We start from the raw sequence: 21865 nt of genomic DNA, 5'->3' as shown, positions 1-21865 counted from the left end.
GTTCACATGACGCCGGAATGGACACTAAAGGAAGGACGAGAAGTGATGCCAAGACACTTTGCTGATGCAGACTGCAGAGGATTCAGAGCACAGAGCCGGACTGGATAGATTGGAAATCCCTCACATGGACTCCTTGTAATCTGATAAGGCTGCCACCAAATCAACAGTTATTTCCACGTCGACAGTGCCAAACAGTTTATGGCAGTAATTTTAGGAGGGAGCGGCTGCTGACCCGGTCATTTATGGTGTGTGGATTTAAACGGGAATGGCCGCTCTATCAATTGAAGTCTATGATTCAGACCTGCACCACGTGATGTTGTTATCTAAACATTCCTAAACATTTGACATGCGGTTTGGCTGCTGAATTTAAACCAAACTTGTCAGGTGAGTTATCAGAGGCAGAAATGACTTTTAAATGCAAACATTAATGCACTCATTGATAACAGCTGGTGAAGGAAGTATTCAGATCATTTACTTAAGTACAACTAGGCCTACCAATACCACAGTGTGCACATACTTTTAAAAGTAAACGTCCTGCATTAAAATGTTACTTATGTAAAAGTAAGTAAGTATAATAAGGAAAATGTATTTAAAGTATGAAAAGTGAAAGTATCCAGTTCAGAAATATCTAAAAAATGAAGAAAAAAAAACCCCAGAATTCAGAACTATTACAAAAACATTACATTAAACAATTACCGAAGTACACAATTCAGACGGAAAAAAATCTCCCCCCAAAATTAAAAACTATAAAAAGGGGAAAAAAAGTAAAATTACTTAAGTGTTTATTTAAATAGCTGACAAAGTACCTATTAAAAAAACACACCCCAAAAGACTCAAAACTATTTAAAAAAAGAGCAACAAAAAAACCCAAACAAGCAAACAAGACAATAATTACATGTTTATCAAAATAGTTGCTAATTAATTTTCTGACTATCAGCTGATTGATTAATCGACTGATAATATCAGCTGTACTTGTATAAACTATTGGGCAGTTTAATCTGAACAAAACATGATATTTTATTAACTCTTCTTATGTTTTTTTTTATTAAAAAATCTTAATATGTAAAGTGATTAAAGCCTTTAGATAAATGTAATGTAGTAAAAAGTATAATATTTCCCTCTGAAATGTAAAGTGGGATGAGAGGTTAAGTACAAGTACCTGAAATGTTTCATTGCATTATCACACAGCCAACTTAAATAAAAGTATGTCAGTTATTCTAGTTGGTAGAGCAACTGATCAGTGTTATTGACTACAATTAAGAATGCATGTTAAAGAATCTCTGATCTGATCTGTTGTCTGATTTGGCTTCTGATAACATCGCTTTACCACAAGATGGCAATGTTGTCAAAATGATTTCGATGTGGTGTAACTGTTTCACAGAGACTGAAAAGTGACCAGAGTAAAGGTTGGTGTTCTCAAATGCATTTAATATTTCATCATGTGTCAAAAAGAAAAAAAATACTCACAGTACTAACACAGTAAAAATAAATACAAGTAACGTTTCTGATAAAAAACTGTAGCCCTTTTTATTTGGAAACGCACACACAGACAAACTGATGAGAACTCATGCTACACACAGTTGCTGCTACATATTTCTTTTTTTTTAACTAGGAAAAGAAACCTAACACAGCCATCTGCCCTGATTTGAGGGTTCAACACTACATCGTGGAGAGAATCATGAGCTTGTGCTCTCATCATGCCAGTGAAAAACAACCACATTCACTCCACTCAGCTGCTCATTACAGTGTCAGAAAACCAGGTATTACAAAAATTAAACACGATATCAAATTTTCACATCAGTGCAATTAAACCCTGACCCGTTGGCTCTACCAACAAAAGCATGCAAGTCAATTACTCTATGAATCACTCCTATATACAACAGGTCTGCTTACTCCCAGTGCAGCCGTAGTCACAAACTACCTAACTAGGCCTAATCAAATGAAAAAGCAACTGTTAATCTCACGACATTACCAATTAGATACTATTCAAATACCGATATGAAAGCTTTATTAAGGATCCCTGTGTGTCTGTGGTGCACTCATGGGGTGTTTTGTTTTTGGAAGTCATTAAGCTTCCTTATTTCTGCAAGATATCTGAGCGCAAGTGGATTACGTTTACTATAAGTGAGGCATTTTTTATATAATATTGTGGTACATAGAGTCTGTCAGAACGTCCCTGTGAGATTTTATTGCTCCCTAATCCAAAGCTTCTACATCTGCTCTTATCTTGCCGTGTCTGTCCTCTGCTTGCCTGAATGTCAGCTATCAAACTAGCCTCCCTCTGCGCCCCCAACCCCCCCACATTCTCTCTCTCTCTCACACACACACACACACACACACATACATCTACACGTCCACATTGCATGTACAGGTTCTCGTTTCAGGCTCTGCAGCCTCCTGCAGGCCCCCAGTTCCCTGGATTTAATGTATTCATCAGAAACAGACACTGAGTGAGGGGAGGGAGCAGATTAAAGCCCCACAGTACATCATGATAGCGACTGCAGCATTTTTTGCTGCAAGACAACCTTAAAACCCCCTTCGTCTGAACAAACAGCTTTCACTGTAGGCAAAGTTTGAAAAGGGGACAGGGGAAGAAAAAAATGCAAGCTACTTCTCAGAAAATTAAACACCATCGTATCATATACATTTCAAGATATTCCTCCTAATAGCTATTTTTTGCTCTGTCTTTTTGACTATCAAGCCTCAAACAAATCCATATGAGTCAGATATGAGCTGTTGAACATACTTAATATGACAAATTCAAAAGGAAGACTCGATGATATTGCTGCCTCTCCATTTTGAGTCTCACCAACACAGCTTCCATCCTGTCAGGCCCAGCTACAGCCACGAGACAACCCTCAATAAGACCTGCTGCTGGGTAATCTTGGGAAGCACAGCCTCAAATGAGTAACTGTCTAGTTCATGTGAGAAAAAAATAACTGTGCTATGCTATTGGTTTTCGCTTGCTTTCTCTTCTACTACCTCCTTCCTTGCATTTACACTTTTGGCAGAATCTGACAAGGAAGTGGTTGGATGACCATGTTTGAAATTTGAGTGTCTTTTACAGCGCAAGAGTCTAATAAACCTCATTATGAAAAATCAGCTCAGTAAAGCAGGAGGCCACAGGGTATTTTTCCAGCCATTTAGATAAAAAGTCCTTTTTTCTCCACTGCCGCTCCACTCCTGAGGTGAGAGGGGTGGAGGGAGCTCTCTGGGTCACATGATGGCACAGCGATTCCTCTGTAGCGCCCCCTGGAGACGGATGGATGTGTGGTTCTGGCGCATGCCCCGTGCCACGGCGATGCCCAGCAGCTCTTTGAAGAGCAGGACTACGTGCCAGTTAAACTTGGCAGAACACTCCACGTAACCGCACTTCCAGGTCTTCTTCACCAGGACTGATACCGCCCTGCGAGGCATAAAGCGTTGCCGCTGCAGATCTCTCTTGTTGCCCACCACCAGGATTGGCACCTCACTGCTGCTGCCTTCCCTGCAGGAGCATGTAAGAGGTGGGAGAGAAAAAAAAGGTTCATTTCAAAAATGCACAGTTATCATTTTGGTGTTGGTCACAGTGGTTGGCTGGGCGTGTGCAAGATGTCTGTGTGCAGTTTTTCCCTTCCTTCTGAGGTGTGCGGGGGTGGACTGGAGGATTAGAGCTCACAGGCTCAAGGGGCCTCCCACCGCACTCTGCAGCAACTGGTTTACAGCATTATGAAGTGTGAAAATGTATGGCAAGCCAGAGGTAGGAATAAATTAGTGACTTGAGACTTGTATGCTCAGTCCCACAGTGTTAATAAAAAACAACAACATCTAAGAGGACATCCCCACGTCCAACCATATCCAGTGACACCTGATTGGTGGTGGTTTGGAAATCCAATTTGACGCTCTTCTTAAAGGTCCAGTGTGTAGGATTTAGAGATATATTGTCAGAGATAGAATATAATCCGAGCTGGCCTTCAACGTCTTTTGACTTCAAATTTAGGTTGTGATGGAGGCTGGCCCAAATTTAATGCCAGGACAACATCTATTGCAAACATCAATTTGATGTAGAATGCTGACAGCAGATGAAATCTAGATATTTTTGGTTTTTGGTTGTGTTGTTAAGTAAAAAAAAATACAACATCTTCCAAACGTCTCATGCCAGCGCCACCTTGACGTAAAATTTAGTTGTAAGGCAAGAAGAACAAAACCCATCATCTGCAAAATGTCAGAATATTAATATCCACACAACATGATATTATATCATCATTAGAGATTTAAAATATAGTCTACCCAATTTTTATTCCAACTAAGGTTTAACTAGGGATGCACAATGTTGGATTTTTTGCCAATATATAACAACTCAATATCCCCACCTAATTTTGGCGATCATTAAGTCTCATCTGTTGTGGAATTAACATCATATTATGCATACTCTTATCATGATGGCCCACCAGCAGATAGAGACTTGAAATTCAATGCTTTTCAATATAGATAATATTCATTTATTGTGCAAAAAAAGAGAAACACTTCAACTTAAGGTTGATGTTTTGTACATGTTCACTTTGTCAATAAAAATCTGTCATATCAGCAGAAGCCAATATCTACCGATACTGATGATGTGCCAATATTATCGTGCATCCCTAAGATCAACATCTGTCCGATATAAATGTCCACTGTCTCTCTGACATAATTTTGATGTGCCAGCATCAAACCTTAGAATGAGCCCTTTTTATCTACAAAGGGTGCAGATATTCATCTGTGGAGTCTGACCTGTTTCTACAGATCGAACAAACCAAACACTGGCTCTGGATAGGGCCATTTGCATTTTTGCTAAGTCACTGTAGTTAGCAGCCCATCCATGACAAGCCAAACAATGTCAGAAGAACACCGATTGTTTAATGTGACACTCTTTAATAAATGTTTTTACTGGTTTAAATCACATACATTTGTTTTGAAGAGGAAGAGACCTCTGCAGATAATTTAGCTTCTGGTAAAAAGAATGAAAGCTGAATGAATCCTAACCAGGAGTTCACGGTTCATGGGAGAAGTTGGCTGCAATCTGCTACCTTCACCACTATATGCCACTAAATCCTATACACTGCTCCTTTAAAAAGAAGATGTTTAAGGCGTTTTCAATAAAAAAAAAAGTTGCTGGAGGGAATCCTGGATTAGATTGTAGAGCAAATACCATGAAGGAAAGAAGGCTCATTATGTAAATCGGATTTCTTACAATGAGATTAATTTTTTACTTCGAAGGCTTTCTGTTTGGGTGGGTGCCAAAGTCAGGGGAACTTTTATTATTGTTTTCTGAGATTCTTTTTTTTTAAAAAATGATAATAGCTCAAGCTGAATATTAAATCAGGTACATTATGACACCTGAAGGAGCATCGACATGTGTGAGACATCTGCCGACTCACTTAGCTCAATGCCAGCTGAGGTATAAATTGTTAAAGCTGCTCAGCAATGTATCGCTTCCTCTTATACCGAATAAAAGTTTCTTTTTGTTACATTGCGCCTCATCTTCTGACAAGGCTTGCATGCTTATGCATATTTGCACGTCTGCCTCCACAGATGGGCAGATCGCTCGACAGAGAGAAAAGACAGTACAGTACAGTTTTCAAGCTCCTGTAGCGAAGTCCAAAAAGATGAAGGGTTAAAAAAAATAAACATTGCAGTAATCATCTCACTTTTCTCCTTTTCACAGGTTGTGCTCACGTAACAGTCTTAAAAATATCTCCTCGCATATCTGCTCCAGCTTGAGTATTTTAGCAGAATGGGATGTACTGTAGGAGTGTGTGTGTGTGTGTGTGTGTGTGTGTGTGTGTGTGTGTGTGTATGTTTGTGCATCTGTGTGTGAAATTTGAGGGAAACTGCAGGAGCGATAGACCCAACACTGTCATAGTGTTCACTGAGCAGAAGGTATAGGTTTCTGTGGAAAAACAACTTTATTCTGATTTTGAACTTCTTTTGTCAGCAGAGCTTTGCAGAGTATTTTAAGAATATATTTTCAAGTAAAACAAGCACATTTTTTACAGGTAACATCTACAGTACAGCCCCCTTACGCTGTAACAGCCTCCATTATTCATAATTTCAGTTTGTTTCTGTTCCTTCTCCCCTCTTTTCTTTGCTTCTGCAGCCTGGCCTCAGAGGTCTGTCCTATGATTACACATTTCTTCTGATTTCCATTCACCCATTCTTCCCCAGCTGCTGGTGATAATGGTTTTCTGTCATGGGCCATAAACATTCATGGCAACACATTTGCAGCTGCAGGAAGATAGGGATGATCTGTGCAGTTGCAGTTTGGTCATGTACAACATAGATGCGCAAATGAGGCCACTCACTATACTCTTTCAATATGTAAATATATGCAGGTATGCCAACAGCAATGATGACAGACCAAGTGATGCCTTTTCATTGGTCTTTTTTTCCCCTCACTAGTGTTGGTTTCCTTTCTGGCTCTTGTATTAGTTCAAAGCCAGCCAGGAGACCTTTAATGTATCTCCCAGTGGTTTTCAAGTTTCCTCTTTTTGCTGCTCTGACCAATAAAACCAAAAAATATCCTTAAAAAATAATCTTTATATCACTGTGGCTCTCATGCAGCAATGCCAGAATCAAATGTCATTACCAAACTGTCATGATCCATGGAGGGGTGTGCAGAATTAAAAAGATATCACCACAAGCAGACGATCTATCACTGTCACCTTGTCACAAACGTGTAATTGTACAGCTTTGTGGCAGGGCTGTGAAATTGCATGCTGTCTCCAGATGGATGACTAGGTGATGTCATTAGAAATCCCCAGCGAGGGCTAACAAGCTGTATATCAGTCTGTTGTTGATGCTCAGTAACAGTCTGGCCAGCTGAGAGCGAGCGTGTGGTTGACCTCACCTGTGCTCCACGATCTGCTGTCTGATCATCTTGACGTATTCAAAGCTCTCCACGCAGCAGATGTCGTACACCAGGATGTAGGCGTTGGCATTGCGGACACCTCGGCAGCGCAAATCCAGCCACTCCTACAGGACAGACACAGAGAGAAAAAAATAAATGAACAAATAGATACACAAATAAATGTACAATGTAACAGATAAAGAGCATTACCTAGAGAATTTTTAGCCATGCTGTAAGCAAGTTGGTCCACTTACACTCAATAACTATTACATGGACTGCTCAATATTTGGCACAGATATCCATGGTAGCCAGAGGAGGAATTCTACAGACATATATGATCCCCTGGCTTTTCCTCCAGTGCCCATTAGATTGATATTTGTGATTCAGGGTGAAATGTCTTGACAAGTATTGGATAGATTTCCATAATAACTGGAACATGCCATGTCTCCAGTCCCATTGCAGGTGGAAGGGAGGGGGCAAACTCAAAATGTCCCTTGTTGATTCCTCGCCACTGTTATATGCTTTTTGGCTAATATAATGTTTCCTTCCACTTCGTTTTTGGTTAATACATTAATAAAAATTTGATCACAAAAAACCCCCAAAAAACCCATTGCGCAACCAGAACTAGAGGGACAGTGCTTTTATTTTCCTCCGTAGCTGTTGGTAGCTATCCCCAGTTAACAAACAGTAGCAATTAACTTCTTTGCGGTTACTGTCACCAGCAGTGAAAATTGCATGTGGTGGAATGACGGAAATAACTGCAAAAAACAAAATGCTGTGTCCTGCATTATTTGTAGTGCTTTGGCTCTAAGGAAAACAAACAGCGATCCAGGTATTTTTGCAACAACGGTAAAAATAGAACACCACTTGGAAACATGGATACTTCAACCCAAGCTGTACTTTTTGTTTTGCCTGGGACTAGACCTTTGAATCTGACCACTCCACTGAGTTCAAGTTGACTGTGTAACGAGTTGACAATTTTGTCTGATACCAGGCAAGGTCTCCAGCAACTGGTTAGGGAAAATCAAATTTCCCCCACGGAAATCAGAGTGGATGCATTGTAAGAGTTAAGATTGAAAAGAAGTCTAAGAAGTTGACATCTGACCCTGCGTTAAGTCCCACCCCTCAGCACAGACTGGCCAATCATAGCGCAGCATTAGCCAGCTCCAACAAGGGTCTGACAACTACAGCTGTGCTCCATAGACTCTCATGCAAGAGTCTCAGATTTCCGTCATTTTCAGTCTTACATTTTGTGGACATCGAGCTAAACATTTTGCAAGGGACACATGTTAATTACCCAGAGAATCTGTGAGGAGATAAACGTTTCTTTCCAATTCCAAAACCAATATCAAACCCTGAAAAGTGTAGGGTTTGTGAGCAAATGTTAGGTAACTAGCTGACTTTGCTAATGAATGTAAACATACGCTAAATGATTATAACAGTGAAAAACAACCTACCCAGCTTAACAGGAATAGTGGAGGGAGCACTGTCTGATATCAGGTGACTTTTTGTGTAACATATGGGTCTTATACAGGGGGTTCACTTCCCTTTGGGGATCCTCAGAGTTACTGCAGAGGGGCCACCAAATCATTGTCTGAATTTTTTGTCTGAAATTACACATTAATATGAGTTCAATGTATCATTAGTAAAGATAAATTTCCTTATTCATGAGAAAAAAAGAATAATTGACAGTACAGAACATCGATGATAGGTCGATAGCTCACAGCTGGATAGAACTGGTTGCAGTATTATTATACGCTGCCAGACAGACGGACAGCACCTACTACATCTGTCTGATATGTGCACGGGCAGCGTCACTTGAGAACGTGGTGCATCCACATGATACGCTGTCAGGTTGAAAGACTGCCGGTAATGTCACAATATAAGGAGCGTGAGGGCAGGTGGGGTGGGAAATGAATGAGTCCTACAAACAGACTGTGATGTTTTTTCTACATGTGCCTCCTTTCCCTAATCCTAACCATCTGTGCCAGCATGTGCATTTTGGTGTGGGTTGCCATGTGCTGTTGTTGCTTGAAAAAAAGGACATGCAGGATTATCTCACCATGTGCATTTGTTGACTTCATGGTAGCAGTATCATAAATAGTAGACGCAGAAGGATACCTAACAGGTAATATGTAGATGCGGAAGCCCACTGACAAAGCAGCAATATGTGAAGAGTTGGGATGAGAATGTGTTGGTTTATACATGGCACTTTAGGCCACTCGCCACATTATTGTACAGGCCTAATATAATATGCAACTCCATTTATACGGTATTCGCAGTGGGGGTCCCTGCTGCGTGTTTCTGATTTAGTGCTAATTAGCAAGTGTTAGCATGACAACATGCTAAAGGAAGATAGTGAAAATTGAAAATATTACTTGTTAAATCACATTTACTTAAGTGTCTTTTACACAATGATAAAGTCAAGGTGAGCATGTTAACATGCTGGCATTTCCATTTAGCTCGAAGCCCCACTGTGCCTAATGACAGCCTTATAGTTCCACCAGCTTATAATGGACTGACTTATAGAATGCCATAACAGAGAGCAGCTAACTGAACAGTGTGTGGCATGTGCTCTGTAATTATTCTTGAGCACTTTGGCTAAAAGTCATAGTGCCTGCTGCGTAGCCTCGGTGAAAAAGTGCAGTGTCAATGAAGTCGTGGAGCTCTGGAGGTCCCACAGCCAAGAACAAAGTCATAAAACATGGTGACCGTCCGGCAATAAGCACTGCATGTTCAAGGACAATGACGATCTAGCTAATGAGACATATTGTTACGGAGCCCTCCATCACCAGGAGGAGGAAAAGGAACTCATGCTGGTGTTTAGCGGTCATTGCTGCTTGTTCTGAGCTGTGTGATGCCGTGCACATGCAGCAACACTTGTTTGATGGTAATGAGGCTCAAACTGTAATTAAAGCACATGGCACAAGTGGGCACATTTGCACCTTACTGGGGAACAGTTGCTTCAATAGAAACACAGTGACCCATTCTTCTATTCATGCTGTGTCTCCCAGAGCTCTCACCATCCCACCACCACCACCCTCACCGCCTCTAACAGCATGCAATGAATATATAAGCATTTGATCTGATAAAAGAGGGGGAGGCAAATAGAGGAACTTCAGGGGGTGGGAAGAAAAGATCTGCTGAGGGAATGAGAAAACAAACGCAGCCCTGAGAAAATGTCGAGAAGATGAAGAAAGAAGCAGCGGATCAAGGGATGAGCAGACAAGGTGTCAACATAACCTCTGGTGTGCACGCACACTGCTAATGAAGGGTCAGGAGACTCTGAGACTGGAGGCAACGGTTTTTGCAGTACAATTCAGTACTATTCAATCTAATGTAGCAGGTAAACAGTGAATACTATTAGCTACATTGTGTGCAAGGCACAGTCAGACTGTGTTTGTTAGAAGTTTAACATAATAATGTCATCATTTCAATACTTTATTACAGAGGAATTAAGCCCTTTGAAACCTGGATCGACATCAGTTTTCTTGTGCTGTGTTCAGATGTCTTTCATAAGCTTTTGAAATCTTTTAAAAACCTAATAAAATTGGTTTTATTTCTTTCAAAAACATTGGAAAAAGGCAATGAGCAACTTGGTAAGAAATGTCCCGCAAATTTCTGAAAATTTGCCAATGCAAAAAGAGAGAGAGAGAGAATGTGAGAAAATGATCAAAAAGCAGCAAAAATGTCAAGAAAACTGCACCGTTCACATGTACATGAAACACTGCTGGATGGCATCAGGTGAGAACGCAACCACACAGAACCACTTGCGTTGTTATTAAACCCCAGCGGGTGGCTGGAGAGCGTCACTTGAGAACGTGCCCTGATGAAACCTGTCACAAGTGCACGAATCAGGCAAGATGGCGACAGGTTGAATTGCTGTTGGTAATGTCTTAATATAGGGAGCCCAAGGGCGCCTATAGGGTGGCTGGGGTGGTGGATGATTCTCACAAACAACCTTTTAGTGCGGTGTTTGCTTCCTATCTAAATGTGATGTTTTTTATCTCCACCTTACCATATGCCTATTTCCCCTAATCCTAACCATCTCTGCCAGCATGTTGACTGTCCAGCATTGGTTACCATGTGCTGCTAACATAACTACGTGCATTTGCTGACATCACAGCAGCGGCATCCCAGAGCGTAAACAGCAGACACAGAAGGATATCTAAATTGTAATAAGCTGATGCAGAAGTCCACTGATAAGGCAGCAACATGTGACAAGTTTGGATGAGAATGTGTTGCTCTTTCATAATGGTGGTCCACGGGGAAAATGCTATTTGGGCGGCAGGGGATTTCACTGCAAGTGGCCACTGGGAAAAATTGGCTACAAAGCTGAGTTGTGTTCCTGGGGAAAACAGGGCAGCAGCTTTCCTGTCTCTCTCCCCAGGTAACAAAGTCTGCCTCACAGCATCTCTGGAGCTCATTAAATTAAACATTATCTATGTTTAATGCATGCAAGATGTAGCTGGAGCCATGAGCAAGATAGCTTGGCTTAGCATAAAGTCTGGAAGCAGGGGGAAACAGCTAGCCTGACTCTGTCATGGTCAGGTGAATTTTTTTGCCAAGTGCAGGTAATAGTCATCATTGCAAAGTTTCCAAGCAACCAGAGGAAACTCCAGCAAGTCATTTATCTAATTCTTGGCAAGCAAATAAATGAGCACATTTCCAAAATGTTATTTAGTAGTTTGATTTCCAGCATTTGTTAAGTAGATTTGTTTAACCTTGTGACTATGTCATTGTATTTGAGGCCCTTCTGATTCCCAGGGCATGAACTAACGATTGTCAACACCCCTTGGAGTGAGATTCGCTGTATCAATGCCAAAGGCAGCCTTTGACATCTTTATGAGATGCTCCGGGCTTTCAACTAACTCCAACGAAAAATCAGTTTGTGACAACAGACCTACTTGAGGCTAAGAGGAACTGACGCAGTATAAGGCATGAAGAAGTCAGTGTAGGGCAGTAGGGGAGGTGGATTGGTAAAACCAAACTCAACTTTTATCCAGTGTTGTTTTTCTGAAATGTTTCTCAATTCCTGTACAGTCGTTACTCAAGTGACGTACTGACATCAAATTACTTTACTCAACTACCATCCTTAATTAGGACAAAAAAAAGATCTTTTTTTTCTAAATCAAACCAGGTAATTACACTGTCTAAACTTAACCACAACTGTTTCAAAAAAATGACCATTTCATACAATGTGTTTCAGCTGTGCATCACATAGATACACTATGGGGTGGCCCATAATGTCGCCATCGCACGCCGAGGGGCGTGAATAAACATCTGCATTCGATGACCTGGGAATAAAAAACAGTTGTGTATTTGTGTCTGAATTCAGAGTCTTGGGTACATCTCTTTTTGAAAAAGATTTAATCATTACTCTGCACATGTCGAAATATCTTTCCATCACACACATAGAATTTAGACACAGATATAATCCCATATGTTACCACTGCTGAGGCAGTTTTTTTCAATATGCTGTCGTGATTTTCAAAGCTGACCTGTTTGACATAGCAGATAATTTAGCTTTGTGTTTTTTGACTGATGCACCTGCGCCTCGGCACAGCTGATTTGTCCTCTTTGGAGTTCTCTATGTTGTATCGCGTTGCTTTGAAAACCGAGGTATCAAAGTGCTGATTATCAGACCTCTTTTAATTTTGATGCTTCTAATTAGCAACAGGCTAATATGAACCTTGTTTGTAGCGCTGTTGGAAGTGGATGGAAGTGATTTTCAATGTGGTGTTTATGTTATTTCTTTCCAGCTCCTATAACATCTTGCACAACTTGAAATAAGAATGCCAGGAATGTAATTACATCACTCAAGATTGGAGGAAATATGCCTTTTTAAATCACCATACTGTACAGGCAGTCAGCACAAATAAGATAAACTGATAATTTGTGATAGGGGAGGCTGAGGGAACACGCAATGATCAGCATTACTTCTAATGATGATAACAAGAACACATCTGTGTCAGTGAGGAATAATTTGCCTTCATTCAGTTTGGATGAGAGCGTTTGTGAGGTGAGTGTGAGGAAGAAACAGCCTCACACATCAGCGAGCAGATAATGAGGCCGATCACCAGGCGTGGAGACAAACATGTGGCACTAAGATCCCTGCCATCAAAAGTGAAAGAGAAGGCAGAGGAAGTAAGGAGGGCACTGTGTTGTGAAAACTGGAATGAATGTGATTATTTTCTCTGTCTCCTTCCAGGTTGAATCACTTGTCAGAACGAGGGGAAGACATTTCACAGAAGGTATGATTTCTACCGTAATTTCCGTCGTTGCTTCTTTGATAGAGTGTCCAATACAATTTAAAGTCACATCAAGCACCTAAGAAAATATTCATCTATTTTTGCCAAAACAAGTCATAACAAAGCATATCATCACAGCTCGCCCTTTTCTGATAATTGAGGCAATTGACGACGTGACATGCACGCAGTGGCTTCAGTTGCAGCCTCACATCCCTGAGAGGCTAAAAATAGCAGCTTGTGTTCTCTCATATCTCTTTGCCATCCAAGTCCTGTTTTTAAATGTGGAGGAGGGGCTCAATACAGCAACACTAATTTTCCAAACCCAAACAAGAGGCAAAATAAAGAAATTAAGAGCTAGAAAGACAACCCAGAGGAGAAAACGTAGCTGATAAATTGAAGTGAAATGAATTTAAAATGCATGTGTGGGCATGTTTATTTTGTGTGTGCATGCAGGATGTGAGAGTGTGCTTGTGGGAGCGTGAATGTGAAGTGTGGTGCCACTGTCTCTATCCTCCAGTCGGTCTCCTCAACGCGTCGCACAAAAAGAGCATCTCATCATTCGCTCCTCAAGAGCCAAACAGAACATGTTTCCCTGACAACCACAGGCCATGGTCAGTTTTTAGAAGGCTATGACAAAGCTGCCGTGTCTCCTGATATTAAGGGAGGCATCTTAATGGTAATGAGTGGTTGTGATGGATCAATACTAAAGCTCAGGAGAAAGGCCAGTGTGACCTGTTGGGGGAAGGGTGCTGAGCATTTAGAGATATGTCACACAGAGGCCACCCTGGCAGATTTGCAATTAAAATTTATTACATCCCCTGGGCATGAAACTCCAATTACTCACAGGTGACCTATGCTGAGCCACCATTAAAACCTGTAGGTTTTATTGTTCTTTGATTAATGCACTTTGTCTGAAATGATATGCAGAGGGTGGGCTGTTGCTGATTTCCTGCACAGAAAAAATAAAAAAAAATGCTGCTTATTAAAGCAATCAAATACAGCTGATCTTTAGAAAGACAGCCATAAATTGTTAATTTTAAAAGGACAGTTTACCCCACAATCAAAAATACATTTTTTCACTCTTACCTCTAGTGCTATTTATCGGTCTAGATGTTGTTGTTGTTTTGGTGTGAGTCACAGAGTGTTGCAGATATCTGCTGTAGAGAAGTCCGCCTTCTCTCCAATATAATTGAAATAGACAGCACTTGGTTTGTGGTGCTAAAAGCACCAAAAAACAAACAAATAAACACACAAACAAGCAATGTCTCTTTCCAGAAATCATAACGCGGTCTCTCAAAATAATCCATGGCGAAAAACAAAACATCTCTACAGCTGATATTTCCAACACTTTGCAACTCACACCAAAACAATCTAGACTGATAAATAGCATTACAGGTAAGAGGTGAACTGTCCCTTTAAAACCAAAGCTAACATGCATTTTACACAAGTTAAGACAGCTTTAAAGGAATATTTTGACATTTTTGCAAAAATAGGCTTAATTATCCACCAGCTGATAGTTTAATGAGAAGACTGACACCACTTTCATATTTGTAAAGTTACAGTCCAGACAGCAAGCGGTTACCTTGGCTTAGCACAAAGACTGAAATCAGCAATTCTTGTACCGTCTGAAGGTAAAACCTCAGCCTACCAGCACCTCTACAGCTAATTTACATGTTGTGTCTCATTTGTTTGAACCATACCAAAAACAAAAAAAACTGTTTCTGGTTTAGTGTTGTGTGCAGGACTATTTCTTGGAGCAGTGTAACTTTTTTAAGGGTTAAAAAAGTGTTAAAAACTACATCTAATGAACACTATCATGTTAAAATGCCTAACTTTACAGCGGAAATAAACATGCTACAGCCTGGTACAAAACACAGTTTTGGTCTCTGTGGCTAAGGTTAGCATTAATGACAACTACAGGGGCTGAATTTTTATATAATTTGTCTGATTAAAATTTGATTAAAAAAAGTTAGGCATAATTTGAGTGACAGGCTGTCTGCTGATAGTGATCTTAGGCTCTCAGTCAGATCTACCCCTCGCTCCTCCACAGTGCACATCCAATTATGGTCACTTGTGCCTCCAAAAATCCGAAATGCCAAACTTAAGACCAAATGGGTGATGTCATGGTGGTTACATCCATTATTTTTATACAGATGTCCATGCAGTACCTTTTAATTCCCTGTAACAAGACAACTAAGCTCCTTCCTAAAATGTTGAATTATTCCTTTAATCATACTTGATGCTGTTGACTGAGCTGTAAATATTTTAAAACTGATTTAGCTGTTTCTATTTTAAGAACACTGAATTATTTGTTTTACTCACATTAAGTCGTCTAAACTCCATTTGGTTTAATATTAAAAGACCACCAAAACTCTCAGCTTGTGTGAGACAGAACTTTGACACACATACGCCTAAATGGTTTGCACACCTCACACAGGCTTCACAGCTGCACGCTTCATATTTCTACCACATGTGTGAGAGTAAAAATTACTCATGTGTGACGTTAAAAGCAATAATCTCCACCTTGTTGTCACAGTATCAACAGAGATAACTGAGAGAAAATGTCCAGAAAGAGCAGGAGAGGGAGAGGGAGCATTCTGTGTGGGAGGAAGTCATGGAGATACATTATGGCGAGGAAAAAAGAAAAAGGAGAACAAGAAAAATCATTGCTGAATCCACTGTCAGGCTTAAATCCATCTGTCATCGCATCTTATTGACACACTGTGACAGATGCTCTCTAAACGCAATGCTATCAGCAACAGACAGCCACACCGCAAAGCAAACAAATCATTACAGCATCACAGTGAAATAATAGAAATCTTGCCTGTCTCCAGAAAGGATAAAAATGGCTGTCTACAGTACGTGGTTAAAATGGGGTCACAAGTAGCCTGCCAGAACATCGCTGCTCTTTTTTCAAATATAATCTGAACTGATGAGAAATTGCCACGCTGCATAAGCATGGAGGCGTACTGACTCACTCCATTCTGCAGCTTATTCATCACAAATTTCAGAGGACATTATAAAACCTCATTTGGTAACCCTTACTTCGACAGCGTCCATTAAACTCTGTGCAACCTCTCTAATTGACTGCAGCGAATTCCTACTGTCTCCTCTGTTGGTCTTTTATTCCCAACAGCATCCCAGCAGGGAACTGTGCTTTAATTCAATCTGCTGTATACTGCAAGTCAATTTCAATCAGCTTTCTTTGTGCTGCCCACTGCCTCTGACCCGGGTTTCTCTGGCCTCGTGGTAAATACAGAGCAGGGTGTTGAGACAAAAAAAGCCCCCATGTCTCATCACTGTGAATAGAGGACGCCACCAGTCGAAGCAAGAGAGCAGGCTCCAGAACAAGCAGGACATGACAGGAGCGGGGAGGAAAAAGTACAGCAGGCCTCGCAGGGTCGTTCCTTAGCAAATGACTACCCATAAATCTGTCTGATAGAAATGTTGTGGCAGCACTCAGCTAATGGTTTTCTCTGCCTGTGTACCTTCCAAAAAGGGCCAGGCAAACAGACGCCTGCTCGCTGCACTGCACCCTGAAATGAGCATGAGATGTTCACACAACATGATATCGGATGATGAAAGTGGCGCGACTCAAACTTCAGGGACTTGCATTCCCACACGTCGACTCATGAGACTCATCCTGTCTTATTCCTGCTCACCTACTAACGTGTTCCCTAATGGTGGGTTAAGCACCATTTAGCAGAAGAAAGAAGAAACTCAATCAGAACGTCTTTAAAGAGCGTCTCTGTGGGCTTGAAACACTGAAGCACCCAGTAGACCTTTTAACACTCCCTAACAAAACGTTAAATCTAGTAGAACGACTACATGTAATTCTGCAGCAGCCTGACAGGATGATCGCTCTGGCCTCTCAGCCCGCCTGTCAGATGTTTTCGGCGTTAACGCCATGCTCTCCGAGCGCGCAGCAAACCAACACTTTGATAGGCCTCTTCTCCTTGGCCTGATCTCATTTTCTCAGCAGCACCTCGTCAGTACAGATAACAACAGCTGTTCTTGGGAGGGCTATGTGTGACACAGGAGGGGAGAGAAGCAGCGGCAGCAGTAGAGTCAGGTGTGGCGACCTTGGAGATTTCTGTCTTGAGAGCATCACAGCCTCTTCACCGAGGCTGCAGCAGGCAGGAATCAAACACACACCTCAGGTGAAGAGAGGCTTTGACAGACAGAGGACAGAAACACACACAAGGCCACACTTGTCTGTATTTTTTGGGCTGTTAAAGAAAAAGAGAGACATATCTTAAAGATTTTTTTGGTATTTTTGCCTCCATCAGCTGGAGAGAGACAGGAAAGTACAGAGAAGGATGACATGCAGCAAAGGGCCACAGGATTGGAATTGAACCTGGGCTCCTGTAAAGGTCTCAGCCTACATGAAGGCGCACAATCTACCAAGTGAGCCAGAGATCACCACAGAGAGACCTCAAAGCACTGGTCCCCAACCTAGGGATCCTGACCCCCACTAAGGTCACCAAAGCTCCGCGAAGGGTCGCAGGGCCTTCATGAAAAAGACATCTATTAAGTATCTATGATTGTTAAGACAAAGAATAAAAAGTTCCCAAAAAAATGTCAGGAAAACTCATCTCTGATGCAATATTCACAAGAAATAATCTGCTCAAAATTCATCCAAACTGCTCGTTTTGGACAGCCTTCCAGTATCAGTACTCAGTATTTTGTGTTAACTGTATAGTTATTATTTTATGTTGTGCTGTTATAGTTTCGTATCGAATATGTGTCAAATATCCATAAAATATTCCACTAAGTCAGGGGTTGCAAGTTTACTCAGTGACAGAAAAGGCATCTCTTACGCCTCCCTACAGTATGTGCGATTTTAGGAATCCAATAAATTTAGTGCAACATGGATCTAATAAACTTAGGTATGATGTCAAGTTTAATGCATGCAGACTGTACGATGACAAGGCCTACTGAATTGCAAGCTATGACGTACATTTCTTAATGTCAGTACACAATAACAAAACATCGACAGTGTGCGTCATCCATCTATGCCACTGTATTGGTAAGACAAGAATGTAAACAAACATGAATGGAGCCCTCGCTATAGTGCCATTAATGGGTGTCGAAAAAAGTCCAAAGAGGAGGAGGAGGAGGAGAATGTGGACACGGTCATGGCTGAGGAAAAGAGGCCAACTTGGCATGCCGGTTTTGTAACAGGAGCTCAAGATCGTGACAATGTAGTGAGACAACTGTGACGTAGGGCCACTGTTAAGAGCCACGACCAAAGATATCACCAGGTTTCTTTCACATCGGTCATCTTTTATCTAGGACAGCCCAGAATAGCACAGTGTATAACGGACAATAAGGAGAAAGGTTTAGAATCACTGTCTTAAAGGACAGGATCATTTTCTTCCCCAAGTCTGTCTTAAAACAACACTCACACGCATATGTACTTTGAAACAGGTTTTGGCTGCTGAAAGTATTCCTCTAAAATGATAAACTTTTATAGCCACTGTTGAATTTAAGGGATTCATAAAGAATGTGGTAATGGAGGCATGTGTTTGTTTTTGAGGGGCACCGGCAATAGCCATGGCTGGAGGCATTAAGTTTTCGGGTGGTCTGTACATCCCATTCCAGTGAACACAACATCTACAGAATGTCTCTCGGTTCTCTCTTGATTTTTAAATTCTTTTTTTTTTTCAAATTTGGCAAAAACATCCACTTTGAGTCAAAAATGAACTGATTAGAATATGGTGATTTAAGGTCAAAGGTCACTGTGACCTCGCAAAGCATGTTTTTGGCCATAACTCAAGACCGCTTACAATGATCATGACAATATTTCACAGAAAAGTCTGAGTATATAATGATTAAGTGATCAGCGGGTCAACTTTACTTTGACGTCATAATGTTCTACAAAAACATTTTTCTTATTCAACACCTTAACTCAGGAACAAAAGGGGAGACTTTTGGTCAGATACTGAATTAGTGACACTCATCTTGAGTGCTCAAACTGAAACTGTGCTGATTGCGTAGATCTTCTGTGAAGATGTGTATGAAGCATCCATGTTAACTGTAACAGCAACTTGACTGGTGCGTGGGGACATACAACCATGAGGACGCAATTCTTCTTCCTGTTATGTTTTTGTTGTACTTAAAAATTGCTCTTTTTAAATTCTTTCCTTTTGTAAAGCATTTTGTAACATCCATATTAACTGCAACTGTGGTTTCTGACAACTGTATTAAATGGAAGGTGCCATATAAATAAAAATTTATTTAATTACTCTCTTACAATCCCCTAAAGAAAAAAACTTCCAGAGAAAACAGCTTGAGAGAAACCTTGGCAATGAAGACTAGAAGTGACTACAAACCTAGGGCATGCAGAGCGACAGCACATTTCTGCTATGATCCTGCAATCAGATGCATCTCCAACTAATGAGGTGTGGCATCTGACCTGTGGCCATGAATAAAAGGGCAATCTGTTCTATTTTTAAATTGGGAGTTTAACCAGGTGCTGTGGCGATGCCTGCAGCACAAGCCTGTTGCTATCTGTGCATGCAAGATTCGACCCAACCAGCAGCAGCATTATCAGCTTATCTGAATGTATGTGAAGACATGCTATGATTAATAAGCAATGTGCAAGCTGTCATTTCTGCCTCATGAGGGGGGTTGTGAGAGTTTACAACGTCAAAGTGAAGCTCTCCAAGGCTTTAAGTCAGCCGGGTCTCCATAGCAACTAGTAGACTATACGGACATCTGATAGTGATGGAGGAATAAATAAAATTGGTGTTTTTGTCTTTAAGGAATGCCACTGGCTGCGAGCAGAGGGGATATTAAAGCAGATATGTAATACACGAGGCGTGAATAAAGTTGAATCTACAGTACTGTGCAAAAGTCTTAGGTCACCATAGATTTGTTGTTTTAACAAAGTTGTAATGAGGATATATGTATTTATTTATTTATTAGCCTCTTTATTAAGATACAAAGAATACAGAAAACATGTACGATGCATTAAAACACCTAAAAAGTCAGAAAACTGATGTCAATATTTAGTGTCTAACATGGAATCGTACAACCATAACAAAATGTAGCTCAAACAATCAATACTGAGCTTTGAACAAATCTTGAACGCAGCCTGGTGTAAACACACCAGCAGCTTAGCATTGTTAGTATCTCATATTGTCTGCACAAGAGAGTTCAAGACATGTTCAGTGAAAAGCGAGGTCACAATAAATGCTTGCAGCTTAGCCTGTTGAAGTTATTCTGAAATATTTGCGTTTTTAATATTGTATATATATTCCCTATATATTCTAGTTGTATTTGAGTGAAGAGGCTATTTTGAAATAAATATGTATGATCATTATAACCCTTGCTAAAATAACAAAGTTTAAGGTGGCTTTTGCACAGCACTGTAAGTCCTCAGACAGAGACATGATACCTGGCTGGAGCTGGATGGGAAAGAGGAGATTGGCGGGACGTCCAAAATCTTCAACTCATACATGTTCCCGTTGAGGATGACGGAGGGTCTGTACACATATCTGGTCCTGGTTGGCGTGTACACCTCCGAGAAATCGTTATAGATGAACTGGCGGATTATAGAAGTTTTCCCCACTCCGGGAGCACCGATGACTGCGATACTCAGCGTCTCCACCATTCCTGGAGCACGAGTTCAGCACCATGGACAGCGACGACAACAGCGACAGATGTGAGCGTCCAGAAACACAGCTGCTTGTTTTTGACGCTGTTCTGGTGGAATTCAACCCACACCGCTGCAACCTCTCTGTTTTTGTCAACCAGCAGCCTTTAAATCACCTCAGCTGGGTGCAATTAAACCGAATAAATCACCCACCCTGTCGAGCAGAGCGAAGAAACTTTATCTCCAGGCTGAGGGCGCAAAGAAAGAAGCTTGTCGAAAATAAAGCTCAACCATGATCATGCGGATGGAGGGCTTTTCCTCTGCAATCTGAGAGAGAAACTCTTCGGGGGACATCCCCAGGCGTCCTCTTCCCCCGAGAGGAAGCGTAAAAGTCCGTCCTTGTTGTCCTCGCATGGACATAATCTCACCCAGGCTAGACTCTGACCTTGCCCAAACGCACAGAAGCCCTCGGTGTCTTCATTGATTATCTCCTCTGCACCTCTCACTCATTTCCAGCGATGCACCACCGCCGCGCTCCTCCATCACAGAGAGGACGGGCGCACAGCCGCCAGCCGAGCAAATAAGCTTCCCACGTGTTTGGAAATCGTACACAACCCCATAATCTTCTTTTTTCGGTCGAAGATAGATTCACATCTGAGTGATTCAGAGGAGAGCAGGCAATCCACACAGCCTGGAGACGTGCGTCTTCTGTAAAGGCATCTGGAGCCTATTAACGAGCACTGTGTGTGTGTGTCTGCCGTTGGAGAGACATGAGCTGGTGAGGACTGCTCTCTCTCTCGCTCGCTCTCTCTCTCTTCCTTTCTCTCTCTCTCTCTCATCACTTGCAATATCCTCCTGCCCCGCTCATCCAATAGGATAATGCCGTGCGCAAGGCGTGTGAAAGCTTTGAGCTCCCATACGCTGCCAATAAATGGCAGAAGAATCGGCCGTGCGCTATAAATCATCTCAGCGTTGGGGGTCATGAAGGAGAGGTGCGAGGCTGAGCATCATATCTCTGAGGGACACGACTTATTACTGGAGAGGGTCCTCGGGCAGGGCACGGGCGATGTGTCCCATAAATCACTGCGGGATGGCAGCAGCACATCACGGCCAAAAATCCACTTGATGACAAGTCTGTGGAATAAATAT

The 21865-nt window shown here is 41.5% G+C and overlaps 1 protein-coding gene across 1 annotated transcript; it reads right to left on the bottom strand.

The window, feature by feature from the left end:
* Window positions 1–2802: 2802 nt before the first annotated feature.
* Window positions 2803–20838, bottom strand: rasl10a (RAS-like, family 10, member A). The gene is made up of 3 exons (XM_042487481.1): window positions 20519–20838; window positions 6866–6990; window positions 2803–3487 (listed from the first exon to the last, which is right to left on the bottom strand). The coding sequence occupies exons 1-3, from the start codon at window positions 20732–20734 to the stop codon at window positions 3217–3219; spliced, it is 612 nt and encodes a 203-aa protein (XP_042343415.1). The 5' UTR covers window positions 20735–20838; the 3' UTR covers window positions 2803–3216.
* Window positions 20839–21865: the final 1027 nt, after the last annotated feature.

Source organism: Plectropomus leopardus, chromosome 6 (assembly GCF_008729295.1).
Source record: "Plectropomus leopardus isolate mb chromosome 6, YSFRI_Pleo_2.0, whole genome shotgun sequence".
NCBI classification, from domain to species: Eukaryota; Metazoa; Chordata; class Actinopteri; order Perciformes; family Serranidae; genus Plectropomus; species Plectropomus leopardus.
This window is presented reverse-complemented; position numbering and strand designations above follow the sequence as displayed.

Bases quoted from the DNA above. Each gene is read 5' to 3' on its own strand.
- rasl10a (XM_042487481.1), bottom strand. From the start codon at position 20,734: ATGGTGGAGACGCTGAGTATCGCAGTCATCGGTGCTCCCGGAGTGGGG. The intron at 6,991-20,518 runs GTATCATGTCTC...TCTGTCCTGTAG, and splicing joins TCCCATCCAGCTCCAGCCAG to GAGTGGCTGGATTTGCGCTG. The intron at 3,488-6,865 runs GTGAGGTCAACC...ATGCTCCTGCAG, and splicing joins CAGCAGATCGTGGAGCACAG to GGAAGGCAGCAGCAGTGAGG.